Source organism: Mustelus asterias, chromosome 5 (assembly GCF_964213995.1).
Source record: "Mustelus asterias chromosome 5, sMusAst1.hap1.1, whole genome shotgun sequence".
Lineage (NCBI taxonomy): Eukaryota > Metazoa > Chordata > Chondrichthyes > Carcharhiniformes > Triakidae > Mustelus > Mustelus asterias.
The window spans coordinates 71213610-71226540 of NC_135805.1; the positions used below are offsets into that span (position 1 = coordinate 71213610).

The 12931-nt window shown below is 43.9% G+C and overlaps 1 protein-coding gene across 3 annotated transcripts in view; it reads right to left on the reverse strand.

Annotated features, from left to right (window-relative positions):
* tbc1d32 (TBC1 domain family, member 32) overlaps positions 1-12931 on the reverse strand; it is a 272496-nt gene that overhangs the window by 138325 nt on the left and 121240 nt on the right. For all 3 annotated transcript variants that reach the window (XM_078212743.1, XM_078212744.1, XM_078212742.1), the window contains exons 18-19: positions 10344-10426; positions 7736-7874 (exon numbers count right to left, since the gene is read on the reverse strand). In XM_078212743.1, coding sequence (XP_078068869.1) covers positions 7736-7874; positions 10344-10426 — 222 coding nt within the window. The remainder of the gene's footprint in view (positions 1-7735; positions 7875-10343; positions 10427-12931) is intronic.

Sequence of the window (12931 nt, forward strand, 5' to 3'; positions counted from 1 at the left end):
CTACATGGCCCCAAGGCAGTGATGCAAAATCATCAAAATTGAACAGTTCTGGTCTGGGGCCATCAAACTCCCTAGCAATTAAAACTTATCAGTTTATATTTCCTAAATTCAAAGGTCTATTGTGCAAAGGGGAAAAAACAGGTGTTAAAACATTGAGCCTTATTTTAAATTAGTGCAGTTTAACTTGGGGCCAGGACTTTACGTGGTTTGGCTGTTTACACGCCGGACCTGGAAGTGCGTTAAATCAAATGAGAAGACATCAGGAGCATTTCAGGTCGCCCCTCAACCTCCGTCGTTCCAGTGAGAACAAACCAAGTTTTTCCAACCTCTGCTCATATCTAATGCCTTCCATACCAGGCAATATCCTGGTAAATCTTTCCTGTATCCTCTCCAAAGCCTCCATATCTTTCTGGTAGTGTGGCGACCAGAGTTGAACACTATATTCCAAGTGTGGCCTAACCAAGGTTCTATAAAGCTACAACATGGCTTGCCAATTTTTAAACTCAATGAAGGCAAGCATGCCGTATACCTTCTTGACTACCTTTTCCACTTGTGTTGCCACTTTCAGTGACCTGTGTACTTGTACACCCAGATCCCTCTGCCTATCAATACTCTTAAGGATTCTGCCATTTACTGTGTACTTCCCATGTGTATTAGACCTTCCAAAATGCATTACCTCACATTTGTCTGGATTAAACTCCATCTGCCATCTCTCTGCCCAATTCTCCAACAGATCTATATCCTGCTGTATTCTCTGTCTGTCCTCATCCCTATCCGCAATTCCACCAACCTTTGTATCATCCGTAAACTTACTAATGAAGCCAATTATTTTCCTCCAAATTACATATATATTACAAACAACAAAGGTCTCACCACTGATCCCTGAGGATCAGCCCTCCATTTAGAAACGCACCCTTCCACTGCTACCCTTTGTCTTCTATGACTGAGCCAGTTCTGTATCCATCTTTCCAGCTCACCTCTGATCCCATGCGACTTTACCTTCTGGTGGTGGAGATGACCATCAAGTTGCTCAAGATGTGCTTCAGATCCCTTGACCGTGCCAGGGCTTCATTGTAATATTTGCCAGACTGCGTCTCCCTCATAGTTGTTATGTGCTCTGCCCTGCACGGTAACGTGACGCTTGAGGAGGGCTGGATATTCCTTCCCAGCTGAAACTAACTCAGGTTCCGATGGCCAGAGGACACCCACCAAGGCCATCGCAACCATTGTGCTCTGCCCTGCACAATCTAGTTCTAACAAATTGAGACCGAATGGAGGCTGAGGAGAGCAAGGCAGGACCACTGGCCAGAGAGGATGACTCCAGTGATGGATTGGAGGATGAGGCTAGGAATGCACAGGGTGAGGACTTCGAGGCAGACGACAGGAACATTCAGGGAGACAGGGACGCGAACAATGTATTGGTCCACAAATCCTTCAGCTAAGCAGCCATGACATGGAGGCTGGCTCAATTCAATGGCCATGTCTCACTCACAATAGAGCTTAACCCAGAAATTCCCATAGAGCTTAACCCAGAAATTCTGCACCACACCAAGTCCTCCGCTTACAAACCCGTGCAACATCTGGCCAATGTACAAAGCATGCAGCCAACTCAGAAAATGTTTATGTGACTTCACATTAACATAAAAACAGCATACAAATATTCCAAACCTAACAGAAAACCTGAAGTAATGAATGCAAATAATGTCATCTGTGATATGCCCCTGTTGTGCTTTTGGGGTGCATGTCTGCGGTGCTGCATCTTGGTGCCCCCAATGCACTGGCAGCGGCATTGGAGGCAGCATGCTGACTTTGCTATCATGGTTGCGATGGCCTTGGTGGGTGTCCTCTGGCCATCGGAACCTGAGTTAGTTTCAGCTGGGAAGGAATATCCAGCCCTCCTCAAGCGTCATGTTACCGTCAGATGCAGTGTCACAAGCAAAGGGGCGGAGGAGCTGCTGCCCTGTTTCAGAGCACCCTTAAGGGGAACCCACAAAACAACAGGCAACGCATCCACCGGCATGAGGTGCATTCGAATGTCCCAGTTCAGTACTGATGGACGGACACTTAGCAGAGAGCCGAGGTGCCTCATCACCTCCCACACCGGCAGTGACCTTCAGAGGTCCGAGCTGTTGTGCTGGCTTGCAGGTCTGAGGCAACCCCTGGAAGACTTGAGGGTGTCCCTGAAGCTGCTTCTCCACCAGAGTTGCCACTCTAACAGATGAGAATGATGTGAGCTTGATGCTCATGCAGTGCTCATGGTCTGCACAGACCCCTCAATGACAGATGCCATGGCATACAGACCCTCATGAATCTCTGTCACACATCCCGCTGGACATATGACAATTGCCACCTGATGAACGTCTCCAGAGGCTTGTCATTTGCTTCGGACTCAACATGGTCCTGACCTCCAATAGTACTCTCACTGTTGGCGCCCCGCGACCTGTCTGTCTCTGTCTCTTCAGGCAAGTGTAATGTGCCCTCACTACTGTGCACTATTTGTGGAGGTGACAACCTAATGCCTACCAACTTGTGAGTATCTGCACTAGTGTCTGGTACCAAAAGACAATGTGATACAAATGCAGGAGCAAAGTCGCCTGGGGACCTGATGGGGGTCACCTGCAGCTAGTGTGGTTGGCTCATCTACGGCAGGAAGGCACAACATCAGTGAATTCAATCACCATCGTCATTTTACATGCCAGGTGTCCTGCTGAGACAATGGAGAGATGCTGCATGGGGACATCTGAATTGGAGCTTCAATGGGCACTCTGGCTGATAAGCAGGGCCTGTGAACTCTCCCGTACCCACAGCACAACTTACCTTCATCCCAGAGTTCTGTCACACCAGGTGCGGAGCAGTGAGCTAGTAAAGTGGCAATCCAACTCCAGAGCATCACAGAATCCCTACACGGCAGGAGGAGGCCATTTGGCCCATCAAGCCTGCACTAACAATAATCCCAACTAAGCCCGATCCGTTTCACAGCATGTCACCACCTTGCTAATCCTCCTGACACTAAGGGGCAATTTTCCATGTCCAATTAAAGTAACCCGCACATCTTTGGACTGTGGGAGGAAACCGGGACACGCAGAAAAAACTCATGCAAACACAAACAGAATGTGCAAACTTCACACCCGAGGCCAGAATTGAACCCGAGTCCCTGGCTCTGTGAAGCAGCAGCACTAACCACTGTGCCATGTGCCGTCCATTCTCGCTCGTGGTCAGGAGCAGCAGATTGGGGACTCCCCCGACAGTTAGATGGCACTCCTCATTATTGTTACTTGCCTTCTCGTTACAGGGAATGAAAAGACTTATTGGTGTTGCATCATCCTTGAGGACCATTCTAGATGTCTCCTCCCCCCACACGGGCATTTAGCATGCCATTTAACTGTAACACACCTTCCCCTTCCTATGTGTTGTGGCCTATTGTCAGTCCAGCCTTGGTAGGGCAGACTTCAGTGCCAGTTGGCACACACACTCAGATCCGATCTGTAATCAGACACCTGACTACACCTATACACACAGTTCCATGTCATCTCTGCACTTATCATTGCTGACCGCAGAAGATCATTGAATCTTCTACGGAACTGCAGCCAGGTGCAGCATACAATGTCAAACCCACTGACTCCGGCAAGTACCTCAGTTCAGATCTTATTAGTCAAGCGGAATAGCCTCCTCTTCCTGTCCCTGGGTATCAGGGATATTGTGCTTGGCAGTGACATCCTGCAACAACACAGAGAGACACTCTTTGATTCTTGAAATGGGGGACATTTAGCCCATTTGACTTGCCCTCCCACCTTCCATGGCATGGCATCCTGGCGCTGATAATATTCTTGAGACCAGTAAAGTTCTTGGTCTTCAAGTCCTCATTGCACCCAGTGCCCAATGCATCCCTATATCCATCCAGTGAGAGCCTAACAGCATGGCCTTACATGCTTGGCTGGCCTTAATTGGCCACCCCCCGTAATATCATGTTAACAACACAATCTCGGGTGGGAGCAGGCACATCTGCTCCCACCCACACCAACTTTGTGCCCGACCCAAGGGTTAAATTCAGGCCATGGTGTTTTAAAATAAACATTCACTTTCCTTCACATTACGTAGTTGTCTTTGATTCTGTAAGTTTAGAAAGAAGTTTTATAATTAGCTTTTGTAATGATCTAGTTCTCTTGACTTGAATATGGCACGTTATATTTCTAAACAAATCCTGTTGCCTCCAATTTAGCACACCAACACTTTTAAGCATTGATTATATAGACTTTGTGTAATTTCTCATCCGAGTTTTTGTAAGGTTATGCACCATTCTGTATTTTAATTAACTGATACCAAGCATTGGCTGATACAACAAAACCATATAATGGCAAAGCAATACTCTCAACCAAAACATCCTGATAAGGGCCTGTCTTAATGAGAGTTCTACGGTACATACAATATTGATACCTATAATGTGAGTCCAGCGTTGATCATGAGAATTAAATATCATTTACTAGATTTACTGGGATGCTAACAGGACTTGATGGTTTGAGTTATAAGGAGAGGCTGGATAGACTGGGACTTTTTTCTCTGGAGCGCAGAAGGCTGAGGGGTGATCTTACAGAGGTCTAAAAAATAATGAGGGGCATAGATGAGCTAGATAGTCAATATCTTTTCCCAAAGGTGGGGGAGTCTAAAACTAGAGGTCATAGGTTTAAGGTGAGAAGGGAGAGATACAAAAGTGCCCAGAGGGGCAATCTTTTCACACAGAGGGTGGTGAGTGTCTGGAACAAGCTGCCAGAGGTGGTAGTAGAGGCGGGTAGAATTTTGTCTTTTATAAAGCATTTAGACAGTTACATGGGTAAGATGGGTATAGAGGGATATGGGACAATTGGGGCTAGCTTCGGGATTTAAAAAAAGAGCGGCATGGACAAGTTGGGGCGAAGGGCCTGTTTCCATGCTGTAAACCTCTATGACTCTATCATATGCTCTCGTATCTCAGATAAGCAGACAACAAAATTATCCTAAGGCCTGCCATTAAATTTGACAACTTCTAAGATAATGAAATAACAGAAAAGCTTTAATGAGGGACTAACACCATAGAAGGTCAATCAGGAGACAATAGGAAATTATATTAGTAAATGACTAATCACCATCAATAAACCAATTAGAAAGTGATCATGCACCTTAAACCATCAGGGCCTGCTCTCGAGAGTCCGACAGTTTGAGACCCCGTGTTGCCTCATGCCGTAGGTTGAATCAGGAAACAAGAACCATGTTGAGCCGGTAAAGTTGCTTTGCTGTCTAGCTTTATTATGTATAACTTTAGTTGCTTGATAAATGTTTCCAGAGTTACATCACTAAATTGTCTCCTATTGCCTGAAAAGCTAAAGTCTCAAGATTGAATTTGCCAGGCAGAAAAAAAAATAATTGAACTAAAAATAACACAAGAATCTCTCATTTGTCCTAGTAAATGAACTTTCATTAAAATAAAAAATAGGCTGTAGCTAATCACATTTCAGAATTTTTCCAAATGAATTACATGATTGAATTAGCATTGTTACATTAATAAAAGAGATTGCCATTTCTCACACCTGTATATCTCAAACAGTAACGTGATAAATGCAGGATTACAAATTCTTTGGTGTTGGCTGAGATAAAGAGATGGTGGACAGCACAGTGTGAAAATTATCTGCTCTTCTTCACATCACAATCATCTGAACCACCAGACAGGCAGGTGGAGTTATAGGTTAATTTCTCACCTGAGAGCTATTATTCAGGTGTCTGTCAATTCTGCACTGAGGTGTCAGCCATGCACTGGTCCGTCAGCCTAGATTATGGGATGAATTTTCATTTTAGAGGCAGGAATCCGGAGTCAGGGATTTCCCAATGTAACAATCCAGCCTCCTGACCGGCAGTGGCCATCATACAATTTTAACAGCAGGGTAGTGGGAAAGGGCAGGAGTCGAGGATGCCTCCTGCAACAATCTTGAGTTAGGGATGGAAGTTGAAATGGAGACGAATGGATGCCAAAGTGACCAGGTTAAAATGTCCACCTGGTCACTTGCTCATTTCTGGAGATAAATGTGAGGCTCCCTACCTCTGCTATCTATCTCACTCCCTTGCCCACCCTCATACTTTGTTATCCTTCCCTTACCCTCCAACCCTCCTTACATTACTCACCCACTTTATCCTACCCCCACTCACTCAAACACACTCTCAGTATCTACTACATACAGAACTCAGGATAATGACATTGGGAAGTCTTTAGCGGTGAATGCCAAACATAGAACAGTACAGCACAGAACAGGCCCTTCGGCCCACGATGTTGTGCCGAGCTTTATCTGAAACCAAGATCAAGCTATCCCACTCCCTATCATCCTGGTGTGCTCCATGTGCCTATCCAATAACCGCTTAAATGTTCCTAAAGTGTCTGACTCCACTATCACTGCAGGCAGTCCATTCCACACCCCAACCACTCTCTGCGTAAAGAACCTACCTCTGATATCCTTCCTGTATCTCCCACCATGAACCCTATAGTTATGCCCCCTTGTAATAGCTCCATCCACCCAAGGAAATAGTCTTTGAACTTTCACTCTATCTATCCCCTTCATCATTTTATAAACCTCTATTAAGTCTCCCCTCAGCCTCCTCCGCTCCAGAGAGAACAGCCCTAGCTCCCTCAACCTTTCCTCATAAGACCTACCCTCCAAACCAGGCAGCATCCTGGTAAATCTCCTCTGCACTCTTTCCAGCGCTTCCACATCCTTCTTATAGTCAGGTGACCAGAACTGCACACAATATTCCAAATGTGGTCTCACCAAGGTCCTGTACAGTTGCAGCATAACCCCACGGCTCTTAAACTCCAACCCCCTGTTAATAAAAGCTAACACACTATAGGCCTTCTTCACAGCTCTATCCACTTGAGTGGCAACCTTTAGAGATCTGTGGATATGGACCCCAAGATCTCTCTGTTCCTCCACAGTCTTCAGAACCCTACCTTTGACCCTGTAATCCACATTTAAATTAGTCCTACCAAAATGAATCACCTCACATTTATCAGGGTTAAACTCCATTTGCCATTTTTCAGCCCAGCTTTGCATCCTATCTATGTCTCTTTGCAGCCTACAACAGCCCTCCACCTCATCCACTACTCCACCAATCTTGGTGTCATCAGCAAATTTACTGATCCACCCTTCAGCCCCCTCCTCTAAGTCATTAATAAAAATCACAAAGAGCAGAGAACCAAGCGCTGATCCCTGTGGCACTCCGCTAGCAACCTGCCTCCAGTCCGAAAATTTTCCATCCACCACCACCCTCTGTCTCCGATCAGATAGCCAGTTACCTATCCAATCGGCCAACTTTCCCTCTATCCCACACCTCCTTACTTTCATCATAAGCCGACCATGGGGGACTCTTGGAGCTCTTCTGAATTTACCATGCAGGTAAGGAGAAGAAACCAAGCTATAATGGGTCAGATAGCAATGTAAAGACATAAGGATAGTTCCACAGATGGACAAAGCAGAAGGAATCATGTAAAAAGAGTTGTTAATCATGTCAAGTGCTGGAATGGTTAAGAAGCACAAGAAGAAATACAGTTCCATGGTCAAGGCTATTAATGGGTTCAGGATGATACGGGAAAGAATGATCAACGGATAACAGTCCAGAATCCTAGACACAAGTTAGGAACTGAAAAAATAACAGTTTATTGTAAAAGGGACAAAATATACATCCCTTCGTTCTCAAAAGATGTTTTACACATACATACCTGCAACTTTTTAGTGAATCTGCTGAACATGAAAACCACACACTCGTTGAGTGCTCCTGTTTGCTGCAGAAGTAACAACCCTTTTGGAGTAGCAGCAAAGTTTAGCAGATTGTCCAGCAGCATTTCTTCCAAGATCATCCTGACAAGAAAGTTACAGGGTTTCATTTTTTATGATACCTAAGAAATGATGATAATTTATGCAATAATGATGACAATAATATACCAAAATTAGGATCCTTTCTAATGACATTGTAGTACTAAAGACGAGCAAGTGAAAAAACAATAAAACAACATACTCTATTACACTCAAGTAAAAGTCGAATTTCTGTTACCAATTTTTAAACAAAATGTTAAGGGGTCGACTTTTGCACAAGTAATGTTTTCAAGTGGCGTATGTTGAACTAACACACATTCACTTGATACACCTAACATAGTTCAAAAGAATCCATAAGGTAATGGAGGAAGCGTAGCCCATACCAGCTGTTACTCCCCTTCTTACTCTGTGTTTTTATTAAGGAACCTTCCCCACATCTGACCACCAACCCCCACGTTCGGGGAGAGGAACCAGCAACATTCGCTCATCATGTGGTTTTAATGCTGCTCAGGGGTTAAGGAAAAGAATGGGCCCTTGATGGCTCATGCTGATAGTTCCCAGTCCTTGTCCTAAACCTTACTGCAGAGCAATTCCTCTTCTTTGACATTTGCAAGGGCTCGATTGGCAAGACCAGCCGCTTCCCTCCCCAAAAAGGCTGAAGGCGGTGACTGGGGACACAAGACCGAGAGTTCATTTATGAGATGATCCCTACAACTGCTTCCATCTACATTGTTTATTACTCTTTTCTGATCGGTTTGTTTCTTCCCACAAAATTCAAAATCAATCGCCATTCTATCCACCTTAATTGACAAGAATGAACTGGAGGAACTTTGGTATGTGTAACTATTTTAATGAATAATTAATGCAGATTTTTGAAGGATTGTAGAGGTTATACTAGGGCTCTGAGATTTTTGGGCTTTGATTCCTGAAAAAGTAGGGTCAACTTTTACATGAGGATTTTTAGGCCAAAAATCATGAGATTGACTTTTATACAAGTATGTATGACATATAAGGATAAAACATGAATTTGTAAACTTTTTTTTAAACCAACTTCACTAATATGTTTAAGTATATGTAACACTGGCTTTCTCTATGATTCATCCAGTCCCACAAATATACATTTTTTTGTGCCTTAAAAAAAATGTTTTGTGCTGAATTATTCCTTTGGATTCCAAAGCAAAATATATCTTTTCAAGGTAAGGAAAATAATATATAAAACAGGGTTTTTTTGTGGTCATAAACACATACGATTTTCATCTTCACTATCATCCATGAAATCCAGCCAAATTTTACTGTTCAGGCAATGAAGATGAAAATGAAGTACACAATATTAAATCCAATATCTGGCAAGTTAGAAGAGTGGCCAAAAGATATTAGGAAGGGCATTTTATTTTTAAAATTTGGTGAAGATGCCTTATGGGTCAAGGCGAGTACTCCCCCAAGCTCCATAAGAAATCTGTGGGCCTCCAAAGCTTTGGCCTTTCTTCCTATTTACATAACCAGAAGAAGAATCTTTCAGACGTTCTCATCCAGGAGAAAGGCTCATATCTGATATTACCACTTCAGCCTGCTGGCCTGACAACACTTCCATTGTTTTTGAACAGGATCAGTTCTGACACATTAAAGTGAGGCAGAGTTTAGAAATACCTGGGTCACACATTCAACTCAATGCAGTGGCTTTCACCCAACCTCTCACCTAATGTACCCCAATTTTTGTCTATCCTAAGTTACAAGCAGAAGCTTCAAAATCATTGGCCAGGATTATGTCAGGATTATATTTTCGCTCATTGGTTGGAGAGCCCCCATCGGTTCTGTGAAGAAGCCCAAATGGAATCAAGCGCCTTACAGGCACCTACATGGCCATTGTTGGGCCTTTCCTATGATTGTGATTCCCAGTGGTGAAAGCTCTGCCTGGTGCCAGCTCCTCATGTTGCCAACACCAGCGGAAGAAATGGCAGCTGGTAGCATTACACCCATCAAAGGCCCAGATTTATCATGATATCCCAGGACAAAGGTGAGTGAAGGCAGGTAAGAGATTGTGGGGAAGGGAGGTATGGTCACGGAAGGAAGGCAGGGGGCAAAGTAGGTCGGAGCCAAGGGCAGCGAAGTGGCTTTCAGAAGCCACACCCCTGTCCAATGTGCCCAATTTGAGGGATCTGACAGAGTGACTGATAATGAGGAAGGCAGCTAGCAAACCTGACAGGGTTTGCTGGGCAGCCTTTTAAGGAGTTTTAATCCCTGAGCCAGTATGAAATTGTGGTGAGCTCAAGGATAATGAGTGTCAACTGGCTCATTAGTTGGCCTGTGAATCCTATGTCAGCCCCTTCTGCCTTTTCACAGGACTTAATCAAGAGAGGTTTCGCCACTGCCAGGAGACTGATGTGAGGCATCTCCCACAATTAAATGAGACCAGATGCCATGTTCCCTCTTCAATGGGCTGCATTAAATCTAGCCCATTGTCATCAACCAGCATGATCACACACAATTGCAAAACAACAATGCAGGTACACCTACGTATTTTGTAATTCCTGAGCAGTTGAAGAGTCTGATTCAGTTCCTGCTATTGGAGTAGGTATTCGCTCAGAAAGTAAACAGGCCTAGTTCACAAAAAAATTAAAATTGAGTTATGAAAATTACATAATTACAAAGATTTTGTCTAATCCATGTCTTAAAAAATGATAGAGTGCATAAAATATATTTGAATATGAAGTCATACTCAACATCAAACGAAAAATATGGGCAAATACTCATCCGTCCAGAAAACAAAAAAGCTGTATTCATTTTAAGAACTACATGAATATTTTTACAACTTGAAATAAAATCAGCAAGGTCATCATACCAGTGTTTTTCAAACTGTTTTTCCAGAAGCCATTTTGCCAATTGGCCAACCTTCGGGACCCACACCACGTTCCTTTAATAGGACAGGTGAGCCTACTTGGTACTCACAATCTAATTTCAATCATGTTCACAGGATGAGGAGGCAATATGCATATCAGGTGTAGAGTTCAGCTGGTTCCTTTGTGCTGTCTTCACCTTTGTGGGAATGTAAAATCCCACCTTGCTCATGTCAGTCATCATGAAGGGAATAGCACCAAGATGCTTGTTTTACTCAGCACTGGATACTCCTGGGAGATGCTGATTCAAAATGATGACACCCTCATGGACTTATGGAGTGTTTTTAACAAGCTGTCACAGGTCAGGTGTAGCAGCTCAATCTCCTCATTTGGAGTCAACTGTAAATTAATAACTGACTCTGCACTCTCAAACTCAAAGGGATTTTTCACCCACTTCTTCTATTTCAGAATCTGAAACTTCTCCTCTGGAAAATAGTGACAAAAGCTGTCAATCAGTGCAGCCAGATGCGATTAAATATAGCTCGTCAGTCTATTGACAGTTCCCTTACTAACACTGTTTTCTTCGATGTACTGTAGCAGTTTGGGGAACATGTAGTAGTTTTGGCTTTTTACTCGCACTTGCCAAACTTTTAATGGCTTGTGGAAAGCATCTATTTGTTCCTAGTGCCGAAAACAATCATCTTTTCCTTGCAATTTTAGGTACCGTTGGTTCAGAATTGAAAAGATGTTTTTTATTTATTAATATCACAAGTAGGCTTACATTAACACTGTAATGAAGTTACTGTGAAAATCCCCCAGTTGTCACACTCTGGCACCTGTTCGGGTACACAGAGGGAGAATTTAGCATGGCCAATGCACCTAACCAGCACGTCTTTTGGACTGTGGGAGGAAACCTGAGAACTGAGAGGAAACTCACGCAGACACGGGGAGAACATGCAAACTCCACACAAACAGTGAGCCAAGACGGGAATCGAACCAGGGTCCCTGGCGCTGTGAGGCAGCAGTGCTAACCACTGTGCTACCGTGCCGCCCTTGCAGATGTCTGCAAGGTAAGACTAAGTTAGCATCCAACTTTCATCACCAAATGAATCAGTCAAAGGGGACGATTCTCAAGGACAGCATGGATTTCACACCTCAGTTCGTAAACTTTGCCAAGCATCCGACCCCTTGACAGCCAACGTATCTCTGCATGGAATAATAAATATGTGGGCTTGGCCCCCATTTCAGAACACAGAGACTCAAAAAGTCTGGTATTGAGTGCGTTGTGTTTAATGAAATTCACGACTTTCACAGTTCCTTCAAACACCACTTAAAAGATCGTATGGAAGTCCTTTCGATGCCAATGCCTTGCAGTGAATAAAGCAATTATTCCATACAATGTCCTGACCAACTGCTTCCTTAGTCCTTATTATAACCGTGACAAGTATGAAAAGAGAGGTGGTCAATGCAGGACAATGTTGTACCTAAATGCATACAGTATACGGAACAAGGTAAATGAGCTTGTTGCGCACATTGAAATTGGCCGGTATGATGTTGTGGGCATCATAGAGACGTGGCTGCAAGGGGATCAGGGCTGGGATCTAAATATCCAAGGATACGTGTCCTATCGAAAAGACAGGCAGATGGGCAAAGGGGACGGGGTTGCATTGTTAGTAAGGAATGAAGTTAAATCAATAGCAAGAAGTGGTATAGGATCAGGAGGCATAGAATCTCTGTGGGTAGGATTGAGGAATCGCAAAGATAAAAAGACCTTAATGGGAGTTACGTACAAGTCCCCGAGCAGTGGTCAGGATGTGGGGCAGAAAATAAATCTGGAGATAGAAAAAGCATATAAAAAAGGCAATATTACAATAATCATGGGGGACTTCAATATGCAGGTGGACTGGGAAAATCAGGGTGGTAGTGGAGCCCAAGAAAAGGAATTTGTGGAATGTCTAACAGATGGTTTTTTTGGAGCAGCTTGTGACAGAGCCTACTAGGGAACTGGCAATTCTGGATTTGGTGATGTGTAATGAGGCAGACTTGATTAGGGAACTTAAGGTGAAGGAACCCTTAGGGGGCAGTGACCATAATATGATAGAACTTACCCTGCAATTTGAGAGGGAGAAGCTGGAGTCAGATGTAACGGTGTTACAATTAAATAAAGGTAACTACAAAGACATGAGGGAGGAGCTGGACAGAGTTGATTGGAAAGGGAGCCTAGCAGGGGAGACAGTGGAACAGCAATGGCAGGAGCTTTTGGGGTTA